The following is an 18,025-nucleotide window of genomic DNA, read 5'->3' as shown; positions in this document are numbered from 1 at the left end:
TAAGAAAATAAGAAAAATTTCATGCAGACCACATGGTATATATATATATTTATTTAATTTTATATATATTTAAAGTAATTTTGAGGAATTAATTAGATTTTCTAAATATTTATGGTGTAAAAAATAATAATATTTTTTAAAAATATTTTTATAAATTGATTTATGAAAATGCATGAGTGTTTAGAAGGTTAAATATTCATTAGCACTATAAGTATTCTGATTATAGAAAATATGTATACAGGTTTTGGAGGCTTTGATTAATTTGTTTTAGAATTTTCAAAATTATGAGAAATTTGGATGATTTTTAAAGTTTCAATATTTTGAACCTGAATAAAATATTTCAAAATGCGCAAGACTTATGGAGCTTTCGATACTTTAATTAGTTAGTTTTCTTGATTTTAGGGTTTTAAAAAAACTGATTTTAAAATAATAAACATTTCAAAATCAACTTTAAATGTTGAAAATCATCATACCATTTTTCCTTAATTTTATTTTTTATGTAATTTTGAGAATTTTTTGTTATGTTTTTTATATAATTTGTATTTTTTTAATTATATTTGTAATTTTAAAGCTTTATTTTGGATTTCTATAATTTTTTAAAAGATTTATATTACTTTTGATTTTATTCCAATAGTTGCATGCTCTTGATTTGTACGAATTAAGAAGATGATCTATCTTTAAAATTAATTTTATGAAATTTAAACATCTAAATTATCAAATTATTACATGAAGAGAGAACAATTCCTCCACATGATCGTACATCCACAAAAATCAACATTGATCTCGTATTTTCTTAACATTCTTCTTGAATAGGTAGAAAATTAAAAACAATGTTTTTTAAAAAAAAATTGTACTGTCATTAAAAAATATTAAAAGAATTTAATATTATTATAGTAATTTAATAAAAACTGTCCTAATTGAATCATTTTGATCAAAACAACTCATAAAATAATTAAACTATTTTTTATCAAATTAAAATATTTTTAATTAATATTTAAATAATTTTGATATATTAGAACAATTTTGGTTAAAGATGTTATAATATTTGTAATATAAGTACTTTTTAAAAATATATGATACCCTTTTTCAATTTTGTTTTAAATAAGGCGTAGCGTTTTTTTTATTTTCTACCTTGTAAATATTATATTAAAGATAATAAAATATTTTTAAAATAAATCTTAGGCTATAGTCAAACAAGACTAGTGAGATCGGGGAGGAGAAGAGGAGAGGAGCGACGCCGAGAAGCAGAGGGAGGTATGGAAGGTATCGGCCATCGTACGCTGCGGGTGAACGGAATCAACATCCATGTCGCGGAGAAGGGAGACGGCCCTATCGTCCTCTTCGTCCATGGCTTCCCTGAACTCTGGTACTCCTGGCGCCACCAGATCCTCTCCCTCGCCGCCCGCGGCTACCGGGCCGTCGCCCCCGACCTCCGAGGCTACGGCGACTCGGACTGCCCTCCTTCCGCCTCCGATTATTCCATCTTCCATCTCGTCGGTGACCTCGTCGCGCTAGTCCACGCCCTCGGCCAAGATCAAGTCACCCTCATCCATCTCTTACATGATGAATTCCTTTAATTAGGTCCATTTCACATTTATACCGTAGCGAATCATGTGGATGATCGATTGTCCGATGCAGGTGTTCGTGGTGGGGCATGATTGGGGAGCGGTTGTGGCTTGGTGGCTGTGCGTGTTGCGGCCGGACATGGTGAAGGCGCTGGTGAATCTTAGCGTGCCGTACAGCCCGCGGAATCCTCGGCGGAGGACGGTGGAATCCTTGAGGGCAATTTTTGGGGACGACTACTATATGTGCCGCTTCCAGGTTAGCATGTATTACTCCCTGACTATGGTACATGTGACATAGTTTGCTATTTTAAATTTCGTAGCTGATCATCTTTGGGGTTCGCGCTGTTTAGGTGATTCACTGCAAATTAATGATGATTAAGTTTTTCTTATTTGATCATAGTGTTTGGTCTCGTTTCTGAAGGACTATTTTATATCACCGTGGTGATTGGGTTACTTCGGCAGCTTAGGAAGGCTGGTGACTATAAATCAATAATCATCCTTATGCTAACTGTGGCCCAAGTAGCAATTTATTATTATTTCTACTATTATTATGATGTGATGCAGACCTCTTTATCTCTTTTGTTTAGAATGCTAAAAGTGCACACTATGATGCAAAATCATATTTTATCAAAACATGATTTTATATCATCTAGGCGTCAAGATCCAGAGGAAATAGCATAAATATAATAATGGGCTAACCATTTTCCCCAAAAGCTTGAAGTAGCTCAAGCTATTAGTAAAAGAGACAATTTATATATTTGTATCCTTAATATTTCCCCTTCATATTTGTATCCAAGTGCCCATTGATACTACGAATTTACTTAAGAATACTTTATAATATCTCCTAACTTATGTCTAAATCTATGTTTATGCCTATTATTATATTTAGAAAACTTCTGTGGTACAATGAAGGGTCAAAAGAATAAAGTTTGGTGATGCTTTTTATTGATTGAGTGATTTACATGGGACAAAGATCAAAAGGGCGCCCCATTTAACATAAACTATCTGAAATGGCCTTATTCTATATTCTGGTTCAAAAATTTGTGTTTCTGAACCTGATTTAAGGTCTGAACCTGATTTAAGGTCTGAACTATGTTTAAGGGTTTAGGGGCTGTTGTAAAAGTTAGCAACTAGCTTCTACACATTGTAGAAGTTACATGTCATCTTCTATATTGTTGATCGTGATCAGATAATGTTCATTTAAAATGGAGTGAGTGTCATGGAGTCCCCTTTGTTTATTTTGCTTCTTAAAATATTATTTAAATCAGGTTATCACTTTCAAAGTAAGCAAAATCAAAATGATATAAGTTACTATTGAAACTAACAACTAGCTTCTACACGTTGTAGAAGCTACATGTTAGCTTCTACAAAGCTAATTGTAATCAGATAATATTCATTTGAAATGTAGTGGGTGTCATAGAATCTCCTTCGTTTGTTTTGCTCCTTAAAATGTTATTTGAACTAGGTTATCACTCTCAGAGAAATAAATCAAAATGATATAAAGTCACTGTAGCTTCTACACGTTGTAGAAGCTACATACTAGCTTCTACAACATGTAACTTTTATACGTTGTAGAAAGCTACCTGCTAACTTTTGCACTGTGGCTTATGTTCAGATAATATTCATAAAACAAATACTCGTCAGAAAACATCACAAAAATATGATACGAGTTTAACTCATCTAAGAATACACTAACAACAAAACATAATAAGTCATTATCTTGTTTCAAAAATAGGCTTTCTTGTTATAAACTCCGATGTGTTCAGTTTCAAAGATTGATTATGTTTTGTTGTTAATGTGTTCTTAGATGAGTTAAACTCGTACATATTTTTGTGATGTTGTTTTCTAATAAGTATATGTCTTATGAACATTATATGAACATGAGTCGTAGTGTAGAAGTTAGCAGGTAGCTTTGACAATGTGTAGAAGTTAGTTGTTAGTTTCTACAACAGTGACTTTATATCATTTTGATTTTATTTTCTGAGAGTGATAACCTAGTTCAAATAACATTTCAAAAAGCAAAACAAACGAAGGAGACTCTATACCACCCACTACATTTTAAATCAATATTATCTGATTACGATCAACTTTGTATAAGCTAGTGTGTAGCTTTTACAATGTGTGGAAGCTAGTTGCTAGTTTCTACAATAGTAATTTTATATCATTTTGCTTCTCTGAAAGTAATAACATGGTTAAAACAATATTTCAAGAAGCAAAACAAATGAAAGGGACTGCATGACACCTACTATATTTCAAATGAATATTATATGATCACAATCGACAGTGTAGAAACTGACATATAGCTTCTACAACGTGTAGAAGCTAGTTGCTAATTTTTATAACAATCTATAAACCCTTAAACCTGGTTCAAACCTTAAACCAGGTTCAGAAACACAATTTTTTGAACCAGAATATAGGTAAGGGTATTTCAGATAGTTCGCGTTAAATGGGGCGTCCATTTGATTTTAATTAGAAATGGGGTGCCCATTTGACGAAAATGCAAATGATAGACCCCATTTTGATTTTTGCCATTTACATATTTAAGACTCTCACTCTTGAGGGTGCTTCAACATAGTTATTTATTTCTCTACTATGTTGAGTTTGACTTTCAAGGTAGTGGAGTATATGGCTTTAAGATCGTCATATCTAACATTTACATCTCTCATAATGGCGGCGGCATTTCCTCATCATTATCAATGAAGGATTTTGGACATGAAAATTATTAGACAAAGTGCACGTGAGTTTTAACATACTAAAAGGGGTTCTTTTTTGGACTAGTTATGGTGATTTTATTTTTGGGTACTAATGCAGGGTGTTTTTTTTAGAGTAGAGTTTGATGGGTTTTTTTTGGTTGAGTGTATTTTGGATTCTTTTTACTTTTTGAGAAAAATTAATTAAATATTAGATTTAATTAACCAAGTGGAAACTAAACAAAAACAATTTTTAAAAAGAAGTTGGACTCGCAATTTGAATTGGCCCATATTTGAAGTTATATGCACCAGATTTTTTATCAATGATGTGATTATTCACTCCATATGTTTCCCTCTATGCTGCAACTTGCAGTTTTTTTCTTGGATCGGATCCCTATTGATTTCCAAACTGCCTTTTATTGGCAATGAATATTGAACCCAAGCCTAAATTCCTGAGGAAGCTCAATGGCAAGGATGACATTGAGGGAGGATGGGTATCAATTGACAGTGAAAGGAAGGTCTTTTCCCTCTTTTAGGGGGCTTAAGAGATTTAAAACTATGTGAGCCTAAATTGGTATATTTTTAGCTTGTGATCTTGGAGGATTGCATAGCGCATAAATGAAAATTGAATGAAACAAGAAGAGGAGGATGGATGTGTATGATCGGTGGGCACGCTAGAAGGTGGGGGGGGGGGGGGGGGGGGGGGGGGGGGGGGTGAATAACGCTTTCGTCGTTCGTTTGTTACTAACACAAAGACTGACAACAGATATTAAAAAAACCAACCAGGGGATTCGTGGATTTACTTGGTTCCTAACCCCCCCCCCCCCCTCCCTCCCAAGGTCAGTACGTCCAAGGCTTATGCACGGGAAGGCGTCCATCCACTAATGGTCTCATTTCCGAAACTTTTCCGGAGGTGGAGAAACCCGTCTTACAGTCCACAATATAATAATGAAATACAAAATGTAAGATTAAAAGGAAAGTAACCAAACAATCATGTAGAGGCCGATCCGGAAGTCCTGAGCGCAGCGCACCTTTCTTGGAGCTTTCCTGGTCGCACGATCTTGGCTCCGTTTGCGTTCAGTAGCACTGCAGGATGAAGACGTATGAGAGTATGAGTTCTGCCTTGGTGTTGATCGTATAGGTCATATAAAGATCTTTCCGGACGTTTGGAACTAATCCGATTTAATTCGGTTCCGTCAGTCTTTATTGGGGTTAATTCCACCTGATCCGGGCGCCATCTAGGGGCGTCTGGACCGTCTAGGCGCCTAGAGTAACATCCAAACGCTCGAATCCAGTCAACTCGGGTTTGATTTGAGTTGACCCTGGATTTGGTTCGACTGCTTCGGTTTGCTCCTCTTATGCTTCTTCAGTCTTGCTTCCAGCTCTTGGTTCCTGCAAGATAAGCATATAAACACGCAAGCAACCTAAGCCTACCTGTAGTCCGTCTGACCTATTAGGCTTACCTAAGCCTTATCCTATAGGTCTAATTTACTAGGTTTACTCGTGCCCTAATTTTCAGTTAAGATTAGTCGTTCAGGCGGATTAACTGAAGCATTTCCAATAAAGATAGGGTTACATCAAGGGTCAGCTCTAAGTCCTATCTTTTTACACTAATCATGAATGAACTTACTGGACACATTCAAGATACTGTACCACATGTTGTTTGCAGATGATATTGTATTGGTAGATGAGACACGTGAGGGAGTAAATGCTAAATTAAAATCTTGGCGAGAAACACTAGAAGAGAAAGGTTTTAGGCTTAGTAGAGTAAAGACAGAATATATGAAATTTAAGTTTAGCAATATTGAACGTAATGAGACAAGTATTAAAATAGGAGATGATGAGTTGTCTGGAACTGAGAGTTTTAAATATTTAGGATCATTTTTGCAAGCCGATGGAGGGATTGAGAGAGATGTCTTACATAAAATACAAACAGGATAGTTGAAGTGGAGGAGAGCATCAGGTGTTTTATGTGATCGTAAAGTGCCTCTAAAACTTAAAGGAAAGTTCTATAAAATGGCAGTTAGATCTGCCATGTTATATGGCGCTGAATGTTGGGTTATGACTCGAGCACATGAGCAAAAGATGAGAGTTGCGGAGATGAGGATGTTAAGATGGATGTGTGGACATACGAAGATGGACAGAATAAGAAATGTAGTCACTTTCATAGGTAGACTTCCCACCTGCCAAACATCCGGTCATCCTTGACCTATTTGGACTTTCCTTTGCCTAACCTCTAATTAGGACTAGTCACTTCCATAGGTAGACTTCCCACCTGCTAAACATCTGGTCACCTTTGATCTGCTTGGACTTTCTTTTGCCTAATCTCCAGTTAAGACTTCCTGCCCAGCTTCACTCACCAGAATTTCTCCTAGCCTCCAATTAGGACTGTCTAGCCTTCAATTAAGACTTCCTCTGTCTAACCTCCAGTTAGGACTTCCTGCCCAGCTTCACTCATCAGGACTTCTCCTAGCCTCCAACTAGGACTGCCTAGTCTACAACTAGGACTTCCTCTGCCTAGCCTCCAGCTAGGACTTTCCCTGCCTAGCCTCCAGCTAGGACTTCTCTTTGTTCGGTTAACCTAACTAAGACTTCCTTGTCCAGTCCAACTGCTTAGGACTTCTCGCTAGTCTTTTGGTCAAACTGACCTGACTAGACTTCACTCACATTCAAATATTAGGTCATATTTGGATCAACTCTTGGTCAAATTAATCAGACCTAGATGTATTGTCAAACATCGAAATTCTGGGGACAGACTAGTGCTCCTTGCACCAACAGGATGGACAAGTTGCAAGCTTTATGTGGTGGAGCATGGATTAGGCGGAAACAACCAAATGTGCAAGGGAAAGAAACAATATGTTAGTGAATTAGATCTTGCAATGGACAAGTAGTAGGGTGAATTTTAATAGGCCATACAATAACCCAGTTTTAGTTTTTAAAATAGAAAATTTTTGACCCCTTTTTATTACACCATCCCCCCATCAGACATATTCCTTAGTTGCACCAAGTTAGATGCCCTTCAACAACAGTTCTAGAGTTTGAATTCCAATAAAGACCAATATTCTAGAAGTCGACGTCTAAGTGTGCGGTAGACGAATCCAAGGAAAGTCATCTACCTCAAGGATTATGAATTATCAAACAAAAAAGTTAGGGCATTTGAAACTCCCAATGTGTGCCTCAAACAGGAATTGATTTAGGAGAACAGAAAATGTCCCACAAAAGCTTCCTCCACCAGTGCTAGGGCCACTTTTGGCTTTCCATGAGCCCTGACGAGATGCAAGGGACACTTTCAGCCTTCCAATAACTGCAACAGGAGGCAAGGATTAGGGTTTTATGATAGCGTCTTCCTCGACAAGCTTTTCCAATTAGATGACTAACAAGGCGAAGCTTCTTCTGGCCTTCCCCAATCCATGACTGACAGGACACAGCGGCTTCTTCTAGTTTTCTGCTAGCTGCAACTGAGTGTGGAGGTTTGTTTTGCTTCCCGCGAGCCGTAATGGGATGACCATTGCGAAGGTTTGAACCAATGTTTGATGATGTAAGCCACTGTTTTCTTCCACTTATTGGTTCCACCCTCCTAACTGGTGTCACTGACACCATGGTGTTGGCATGCTTACACGACATCAAAACAGTATCCTATACCCCAGGTCAGAACAATATTTTTCCTTGTTTTGAACACTGATCATTTTTGCTGCACTCTGAATGCATGGCTGTGATCAACGGGTAAATGTTTCATGAATGTATTTTGTACCATCCTATGGTTTCTCTGTTTTTCCTTGTTTGCTTAGTCTTTCATGATTTCAGTTAAGACTAAAATGACTGTTTTTGCTGAATGGTATGAGACAATGCCTAGGTGGTATGTTGCCCTACTTGAAGGAAAAATAGTGGAAGAATCTTTAATCAAAAAACTTAGCTATCCATTTTTTAAAATCACACTGAAAGTATGACTACGTATTCATCAGTTTATTTATTTTCTACTAAATGAGATTTTCATAGTGTTGTATCAGGAACATGGAGCAATAGAAGCTGAATTTGAACAGATTGGTACTACATCCGTGGTGAAAAGGTTCTTAACATATCGCACTCCAGCAGCCATTTTTATAAGCAAGGAAAAAGGTATTGACGGTTCCTTTGAAGCAGCTGCTACCTTGCCTTCCTGGCTATCAGCCGCAGACGTAGAGTATTTTGCCAACAAATTTGAAAAGTCAGGCTTTACTGGAGGACTGAACTACTATCGATGCTTGGACTTGTAAGTTCTTCTAGATCCATATTACTTTGTTTGTTATCCATTTGAGACATTTCAACTGCTTCTTATACTAGTATATTTAAATATTCATACCCTGGTCGACCTTTTCTTTCATGATTAAACAGAGATGACATAATCTTGATATTTCATTTTTTTTTTCATGGTTTGCATCTTCTCAAAATTTTGTAAGATGCAAAAGTCTAGCTTTAAGATGTTGAGTTCAACATTTCCCCTTGCCTATTAGTAACTTCAAAAGCTATCTGGAAACAGTCAATTGAATGTAGTTTAGAAGAAGTTAAGAAATTATATTTCGTTAGTTTTGCTTGTTCCACTTGCAACTTTACCAACATTTCTATTCCAGAATTAAATTGATGCCTTCCTCATTGCACTGCTGGTATTCAGGAATTGGGAGCTTACCGCACCTTGGACTGGCGTCCAGATTAAGGTACCGGTCAAGTTCATCGTTGGGGATCTTGATCTAACATACCATACGCCAGGCGTGCAGGACTACATACACAAGGGTGGTTTCAGAAAACGGGTTCCGTTTCTTCAAGATGTGGTGGTAATGGAGGGGGTCGGTCATTTCATCAACCAGGAGAGGCCACAGGAGGTTTCTGATCACATATACGACTTCATTAAAAAGTTCTATTAACTTATTCTCTACCACTTTTCCCCGGAAGGTTCTTGGTATCCGACTCATCATTTGTATTTAAAATAAAATGTAAAATCGACAGACTCAGTTTGTTGCAGGTTCATGTATGAAAACCAGATTGAGATGGTGGATCAGGATTCAGCTCTGGAATTCCTTCCTTTTCAAGTTGGGAGTTGCAGACGCCAATCCGATTCTGATATTGCTAAATATTACTCACGATTAGGCGAGATCATTCTCGATATGCAAAGTATGAAGGTATGCCAATTAAGCACTTTGAGTTTCATTTGGGCTGTCCCTTGAACCTTTCATCTCCTACGGTGTTTTGAGTGGGCATGAGAAATTAGAGATACTGCACCCATGTGAGAATATAATATAGGCACATCATATATCAATCTAGGATAAGTCTTTTATTAATGTCCTTCCCGTAGTAATTAATTGTACCTTCTCGATTTACTTCTTCATAGTGATTATTTATTTCTTCATAGATGATCGCGAGACCGACCGTGTGAGATCGTTGGGATGATGAATTTTATTTTGAAGTAGGATAAGCCTTTTATCCTAGATTAGTCTTTTACCTCTTCTTTGTTGGTAGGTTCTATTTGTTTCACAAATGCTACAAGAAAGCCAGATTATGCCACGAGTCAATTTAGAAGAAAGGCAAAACAGTCAACATCTCACACGTTCATGTGGCCATGTTCTGGCAAACCCTTACAATTGTTATTGGTCCGTAGGCCTTAGTCATGTGACTTCATTAATAACTATCCTTTAAAACTTGTCATACCTCAAAATAATTACAATGTTGAACTGCTTATGCTTATGGATCGACATAGGATAATATTTAAAACTGTCGGACGATCTTCGTCCGAGATAGAGAGGAATTTTTTTAAATTGAAATTACATCAAAATCAATTTTAGATTTAGCTGCTGAGATAATTTGAGCGGATAATCTCAAACTACCAAGTAAGTCTTGTATGATCGAGTTGATTTGGCCAAGCTGTCGAGTCATCAAGTGCCGAGTCATTGAGTGTTGAGGTCGAGTGCCAAGGGCGAATGTTGAGTCATTGAATGTCGACTCCAGCGATACTTAGATGTCACGATGAACATTTGTTTCCCAAGATATAATAGCACATCGTGATCACCACCAAACACAGGTCAATCGTGGCATTTACAGATATACATCATTAACATCCGTACCTGATTGCTATCCTATCAATCTGTCAATCGACATGCGCAGATCATGCTTGGATACGAGTCAACTTGGGTAAATGCAATTTGAGCATTGGATTTGCAACTACGCATCCACGTGTGAGAAAGAGTGTCTTTCCATGCATATACTTACAACATCAATGTATGTAATGCAATATAAATCAATAATAAATCCATGAGACTTCCAATGTGGAGTTAAAATTCATGTACAATGAAGTCTCCTTCATCCACCTTTTTTTGTTTATATTCAAATTTTCAACAATCCTTATATGAATGAAAACATAGTATGTGATAGTATTCAATAGTTGAGTCTAATATAAAAACAAGTAAGTTTTATCCTTTGAATATTTCCTTATGAAGATATGTTTGTTTACTGGTTGATAGTAGACCTGATATCCTTGAATTGTTCTGTCGTCTATGTAAACATTTACATATTTCACCTAGGACTCTCTCTGATACAACTCAGTTCTCATGAGTGTGTTCATTCTTGGTCATGAACACACTTGATTCTGTGAGAAGTTCTAAGAATTATGTCTTTAATTCTCTTCGAAACGGCCCCACTTCTTTCTCACATAAATGATCTCTCAAAAGTATTATTCTATTGGATCATTAAAAGTTGTGTGCTCAAGTTCCATCCTTTCATTGATTCATTGGGTCTCCCCTCACAATGAGCTACTTAATCGGTGCAGTTTGGTTGTTCTTTTGAAACTAGTTCTTGGAATCTCCGATTTACATAGGTTGGATTTCCTTTGTACCAACATTCCTCATTGGCATCAAGTTCATTTCTTACGATGAGTTTATAACTAAATATTTATTTAACCCTTTGGTTAGCAGATCCGCTAAGTTATCCTTTGACTTCACATAGTCAACGATGATAACTCTTGTTGAGAGTGGTTATTTAATAGTATTGTGTCTACGATGTATATGTCTAGACTTACCATTATACAGATGAATTTGTGTTATGTCGATTGACTATCGCAACGTATGTATATTACCGACATAAGAATTTTATCCATATAATGGGACTGACTCAGAATAAGTCCTTATGATATTCTAAAAATCTTAATTCCTAAAATCTCATCAACCAGACTCATATCTTTTATGTTAAATCTTGAGTTCAATATATCTTTGATGAATTTCATTATCTTATTATTATTTCCAATAATAAGTATGTTATCTACATATAGATACAAGATGACATAGTCATTCTTTGTGGATACATTTATCATATTCATTAATCAAAAATCTACTTTCCTTTATAACATTATCAAATTTCTCATGTTACTGCTTCGGTGCTTGTTTTAAATTGTATAACAACTTCACCAATTTATAAATTTTATTTTTCTGACATAGCTAGAGCCGTCAATTTGGGTTGGGCCCGTTGGGTTGACCTGCCTCGTCAAACAATTTAAGTAGGTTGGGTTGAAATTTTATTAATCTATTTTAAGGTGGATTTAGGTAGGTTGACCAGTTTAGACCCGCGACTTGTGTGGGTCAGCTCGTGGCGAGTTTGGTTGGTCCGCTGGTTGAGAAAATTTATTTTTTAAAATTTAAAATTAAAGTAGAAAACTTAATGGACTAGTCCGTTTGACCCATTTAAACTGCAATCCAAACTTAAAATTTTTAACTTGACTCTGTTTAAAATGTAAACTAAATTTTAAAATTTCTATATTTTCTATATATATTTTTAATTTTTGACAACCTCGTGGGTTGACCCGCTTAACCTGCAATCCACTTTGGGTTGGGTTAAGTTGAATTGGAGATTTTTCAACATCCCTAGTTGGTTGGCCGGTCCGCCTCCCGCCTGTCCCACCATATGACGGATTTCTAATGGGTTGGCTCACCTTGCCATGTGTTAGCTCCGTTTGACAGCTCTAATCCTGACACAGAAAACCCTTCAGGTTGCTTCATGTAGATTTTCTTTTCTAAATTCTCATTTAGAAAAGTTATTTTTATATCTATTTGATATATTTTCATATTCCATAGAGCAGCAATCGTCAACAACACTCTAATGGAAGTTATTCTCGATATTGAAGAATATGTTTCAAAGTAATCAAGGTTTCTCATTATCGGTAACCTTTAATTACTAATCTAACATTGTACTTATTAATTATGCCATTGATTTTATTTTCTTTTTAAAAATCCACTGACACTCCTAGTGGTTTGTTTTTATGACAAAAATTCACAAGTTCTCAAATGTGGTTTTGAAAAATAGAGTTAATCTCATATGTAATTGCCTCTTATTGAGGCCCCTTAGAATAATTGCTTCTAAGTAATTTTGAGGATTACTTTCTAATATGAAAGTGATAAAATCCATTTCGAAAGATTTTTTCACTAGAATTCTTTTATTTCGTCTGAGCTCAACCTCAAATGGTTCATCATCTTTTTCTTATTGTGTTTCATATGTTGTTTTGAGGAGCTAACATTCTGGTCTTATACCGAAACACATGTTCGAAGAACAAGACATTTCTCGATTCAATAATCGAGTTCTTATGTATCTCTAATATTTGAGATTCATACACACAAAAAAAAATTTATAGACATTGTTGTTATATGCATATCTAATAAATATGTAATTAATAATTTTTTATCCTTTCTTGATTCTTTTTGAATCTGACATCAAAATTTTGATAAGATACCCCCACACGTAATATTTGTACAATAATTGTCTTCTATTCCACAACTCATAAAGGCTCTTATCAATTTTGTTTTGGGGTATCTTATTCAAAAGATAATTAACTGTTAATACAATTTCCCTTCACATGTGTTATAGTAGTCTAGAGCTCAATATAAGAGTATTCGTCATCTCTTTCAGAGTATGATTTTTTCACTCAGCGATATCATTTTACTGAAGAGTATAGAGAACTATTGTTTCATATCTGATCTCATATTCAATATACAACTTAATGAACAATGGTATATACTCATCATCTTGGTCACTTTGAACCATCTTAATCTTTTTATTAAATTAATTTTTAACTTTATTTTTATAAAAAATAAATTTCTCTATAACTTTATCTTGCATGATTACACTCAAAATTTTTTTTAAGAATATAATAATCTTGATTCATATCAAATTTAACAAGTCTAGAATCATCTGTGTATTTTAATCAAAATTCAATTGAAGACTTTAAGTACATTTGAATCAACTTAAATTAGAATTAATACACTTTTACGGCCTGCTGAATCTTACTATACTATGTCTTTAAATCTTAATTACACATTCTATATAGCATGTTATAGATTTTTAATATTTAAATAATTTAATATAATTTTGACAGTTAATTATTAGATTTCGATATATCTTACTTATTCAACAACGTCAATATATTTCTTTCTGAAACTCTGATTAAATTTAAAATTTTAAAATCTGAATAGGGTAGGATTATCAATGATTTTTTAATTAAAATTCATTAATAATTTTAACGAATCAATTCAAATTAACACTTTTAGAAGACTCCTTGAATCTCATTGTGCGTCAACTTATTGAAAGTGTGATTTGGTAAAAAGTCAAATAAGTGGTTCCATAAAACACTGTTAAAAATAAAAGCGTCAACTCATTTCCCTGCTCTTGAGATCGTGCGGGAGCAAACACAAGAATTGAGCTATTAAAACAAGAATACAAAACTCAAGAAGCAAGAACAATCAAGTAGAACAATGAGTGAGAACAATGGAGACATGTGGACTAATCAAAACTCAAGCAGGAATAATACAAATAGCAAGCAAAAATACATTATATGGATGAAAACAAGAACACTAGATTTGGAGGGAAAAAAACACTTCAACTACAACTTAGAACAAAGAGATCTATCATCTAACTTGATCTTCCAAGCCGCCAACTTAGAACAGATGTTTTCTTTTTCTTTTCCATTTGTATTATTCATTATATTTCAGAAGCATACGCAAAATACACGAAAGAGAGAAAGGCAAGTCGGTAGACTCGATCGCCTAAATTCACTTAAAAGGCATGCGACATACGAGAAAAGGTTGTCATTAAGACGAAGACGCAACGTTAATGGTGTGTGTTGGGGACTGCGAGCAGCAGTTCCCACATCCAACCACACCTTTGCTGTCCTTTCTCAGCACTGCTTCGTATTCTTTCTCCGAGATGGAGAGAGAGAGAGAGAGAGAGGGAGAGAGGGAGGGAGAGAGGGAGGTCGCCGTCTCGGGTCTTGTCACTGGAGCTTTTATATCCATGGCCTCTCCTTCTTCCCATGCATCCATTTGTTTTTTCAGAAAAGAAAAGAAGAGGAAATGTCTGCAATTTCGTAGAATTTTTGGTCCTTTTGTGGTTGGTGAGGACTGAGGTGAGGAGGGAGGGGAATGGAAGGCGATAATAAATAGTATGCCTTTTGGTTGCACCATTAAAACCGGCCTCCGCCATCCTCCTCTGCTGCTCTTTTGGCAGCACTTCCAAAATCCTCCGCGCCGCTTCCTTTTTCTTGCTTCCCTTCTTCTCCGCCGCCCCATCACTCCCTCTACTGTCCTATCGCACCCCTGTAGCTTATGGCCGACGAGGTAGAGCTCTGACACGCCACTCCGCTGTGTGTTAAGTCGCATTGAAGGCCAGTCGCTCGCTGCAATGCTCAAACGAGGCGCCGCCATGGTACCTCATCATCTTTTCCTACCAAAGTTGAGATTTTGGGAGCGTTGCAGAGCGAAAGATTCAAGATTGCATCTTGTTGACGTTTGTTTGTGTTTGGTTTTGCACCTTTCCTTTGGTCTATCGAAGCAGGTGGGGTTTTCGAGCAGCAGCAGCAGCAGCATGCCCCGGTGGCTTGAGGCGATGCTGGCGGAGAAGTTCTTCAACTCATGTATGATCCACGAGACCTCCAAGAAGAACGAGAAGAACATCTTCTGCCTCGATTGCTGCTCCAGCTTCTGCCCTCAGTGTCTTCCTCCTCACCGCCCTCATCGTCTTCTCCAGGTATTCTTCTACAGCAAGACCGATCGAACTCAAAAAGATTCAACATTCATGGCGATTTGCGGTGCAGGTGAGAAGGTATGTGTACCACGATGTCGTGCGAGTGGACGATTTGGAGAAGTTAATCGACTGCTCTTCTGTTCAGGTAAATGAGTCAATCGAGTCTTCTGTTATCTGTTTTATCGAAGATCAATGCGCTACTGTTCTTGCTTTGCTTTCGTAGTCTTACACGACGAACAGCGCCAAGGTGGTGTTCTTGAACGAGCGACCGCCGAGCCGCCCGTTTCGCGGCTCCGGAAACGCCTGCCTCTCCTGCTACCGCCCGCTCCAAGACCCCTACCTCTTCTGCTCCCTCGCCTGCAAGGTATTCGATCGTTCTCCCGAATGGCAGATAAAAATTGCAACTTCGTTGCCGATTGGTTTTTTTTTCTGGGAGAGCAGGTGAAGGAGCTGCTGCGGAACGAAGGCGGGCTGTGGAAGGAGCTCCGGGAGTGCGAGTACCTCCCGCTTCCGAGCTCCTGCGATCTGGACGAGGGCCAACTGACGCCGGACTCCATCCTCGAGTCCGCCTCCGCCACCTCCTCCGCCTCCAGCGGCGGCGCGGCGGCCGCCGCGCCGCTCGCCGTCGCGGATACTGAAGCCGTATCCTGGCGGAAGATGCGAACCGGCCCCCGTCGCGCGGCCGGCGCAGCGGAGGCGGCGAGCCGGAGGAAGAAGGGCGTCCCCGTCCGAGCGCCTCTCTTCTGACGCCGACGAACTAACTTCCGGCGCGAGGGGGGAAATTGAAAAAAAGGGGGCAAAAATTTGAATCGACACAATTTTGTGAACCAAGGCCGACAGTGCAGCGGGTCAAAACGGTTCGGTTCGGTTCGATTTGACTCGGTCGACGTCGGCATTAAATCTCTCATTGGTTTTTGTTTCATTTATAATCACTTGTTTGTTTCGTAAGAACCAAAAAGGGCTCGTGCGTTTCTTCGTCGTTTGAATGCCATTTCTCTCGAGTCGAGACAAAGTTTGATGATACGGTTTGACCGGCTGTTTACGATTCGAACCCGTAATTTTTTTAAATTCATGAAAAAGGGGTCGGACTTTGTGGAAAAAGGACAATTAACGTGGGGGAAAGAATATAAAGAAAAGTATCTTTTGATGCGTCACTTTTGTCCTTCTAACAAATATATGAAATAAATGAAAAAAACAACTGTCTTTATAGAAGATGATGTGGACTAATATAATATTGCTAGAGATCTTCTTTGAAACTTTTTAATAAAAGATGAAATATGCTACTTAATGGTTTCACAATCGATCTTGTAATAATTAATTCAATTATGTCTATGGTAAATTAAAAATTTAAATTTTGATAAAGTTGAGATAATATTCTCTTTCATTAGATCAATTATAATTTTTTAATTTATTTTTTTATGTATGATCATGGAATAATTGTGTAGGATTATTGGAGACAGATTTCACTATAAAAGAGTGAGTTAAACGGTGAGTTGAAGGTGTGAAGTCAAGATAAAGATTCTCTCTTTTTGTTTCCTTCTCGATTTGTTGTTGGCGTTTCTTGGAAAGCTAAAAGAGTCCTTTCATCGTCTCATAAGGGCATTTACATTAAGGACAGCTCAAAACATTAAAAAAAATTTTAGGGGAAATTTTAGAGCACTACTGGATTCCCAGTTGGAATTTGTTTGAACGCTTAATTTAGAGGAATAAATTATGTTAAGAGATACCTTTATGGCCGAAGTACTCGGTACTTCAGAAATAGGATTTTTGTCTCCGTCTTAGATAGAATTTCTGTTCAGCAACTCTACAATAGTGGATAGAATTATAGAGGTCGGTCTATCAGTATAGTATTATAGTATTTTTAAATCTATTTTGATAATCAATAAAAAATTTTTAGGATCAGAAGATCATTTTTAAAATTAATTAATTTAAAAAATTAGATATCAAGTAGAACAAATCACTTTTAAAATGAGTTTTCAAAAAAATAATTTTAGATATAATTAATTTGTAATATAATTTTGAGGTCTTTTTCCGATAAAAAAATCTCACTATCAATCAATCAAGGTGGTCTTTACATTTTTTGTGAATACAATCCTTAAATCCAATTTAAGAGAACAAGAACCTCTAAATTTAAACTTTGATAATCTTTTTTCCCTACACAGAGAGAGAAAAGTGTTGGTCGGTGGATGCCTGAGAAGATGCAAACTGATATAAGATTGTCATGACTAATATCTCGGAATAGTAGCACTTCAAATTTCGAGACCAATGAACTTTTTCGTAGGTTTTTTGGATTCCAAATGCACAAGATGAAATGAATACTTCAAAGGATGAGTTAAATCGATGACTTGATGAAATTTTCAACATTTGGAGGGATCTATTTATACAAAGTAAAAAGTGCGCCAATAAAGCGCTCACTGCGCGCATGGCGAGCTTGCAGGTGCGAGCACCTACTCGCCTGTAAGAAGAGAGCACATGAATTTTTTATATTAACTTCACTAACACAGTAATATTAATAAAGAAGGGAAGCTTATCAAATTTTACCGATGTGAAACTATTCCCATACACTTCCTTCTATAGCATTAATTAACAATTAATATTATTCTGGACTTACTTTGACCAATTAATTTCTTATTCACCCTTAATCAATTTTAAGCAAATTAATAGTCTAGATTTATCTACGTGAAATGTAGATTTTGATATTGAAGTCAATTTTGATTTTCATCGATTGATGGCATTCCGATT

At 36.7% G+C, this 18,025-nt stretch overlaps 2 protein-coding genes across 6 annotated transcripts; both read left to right on the top strand.

The window, feature by feature from the left end:
• Positions 1 to 1,215: 1,215 nt before the first annotated feature.
• Positions 1,216 to 9,811, top strand: LOC141817668 (epoxide hydrolase 2-like). Of its 5 annotated transcripts, none has more exons than XR_012600849.1 (5): positions 1,216 to 1,538; positions 1,639 to 1,821; positions 8,263 to 8,504; positions 8,904 to 9,408; positions 9,746 to 9,811. XR_012600849.1 is itself a non-coding variant. In XM_074705304.1 (5 exons), the coding sequence occupies exons 1-4, from the start codon at positions 1,257 to 1,259 to the stop codon at positions 8,454 to 8,456; spliced, it is 585 nt and encodes a 194-aa protein (XP_074561405.1). In that variant the 5' UTR covers positions 1,216 to 1,256; the 3' UTR covers positions 8,457 to 8,504; positions 8,904 to 9,040. The 5 variants fall into 5 exon arrangements, 4 of the variants coding, with proteins under 4 accessions (XP_074561405.1, XP_074561404.1, XP_074561407.1 ...); XM_074705304.1 differs by lacking the exon at positions 9,746 to 9,811 and having other exon boundaries at positions 8,263 to 8,321; positions 8,396 to 8,504; positions 8,904 to 9,040; XM_074705303.1 differs by lacking the exon at positions 9,746 to 9,811 and having other exon boundaries at positions 8,904 to 9,436.
• LOC141817672 (protein RGF1 INDUCIBLE TRANSCRIPTION FACTOR 1-like) lies at positions 9,256 to 16,030 on the top strand. The gene is made up of 6 exons (XM_074705308.1): positions 9,256 to 9,408; positions 14,882 to 14,965; positions 15,092 to 15,286; positions 15,354 to 15,428; positions 15,507 to 15,647; positions 15,725 to 16,030. The coding sequence occupies exons 1-6, from the start codon at positions 9,256 to 9,258 to the stop codon at positions 16,028 to 16,030; spliced, it is 954 nt and encodes a 317-aa protein (XP_074561409.1).
• Positions 16,031 to 18,025: the final 1,995 nt, after the last annotated feature.

The sequence above is a fragment of the Curcuma longa genome, unplaced genomic scaffold (genome assembly GCF_044706935.1).
Source record: "Curcuma longa cultivar G26 ecotype Majalengka, Jawa Barat unplaced genomic scaffold, ITB_CL_G26_1.1 contig_21523, whole genome shotgun sequence".
NCBI classification, from domain to species: Eukaryota; Viridiplantae; Streptophyta; class Magnoliopsida; order Zingiberales; family Zingiberaceae; genus Curcuma; species Curcuma longa.
This window is presented reverse-complemented; position numbering and strand designations above follow the sequence as displayed.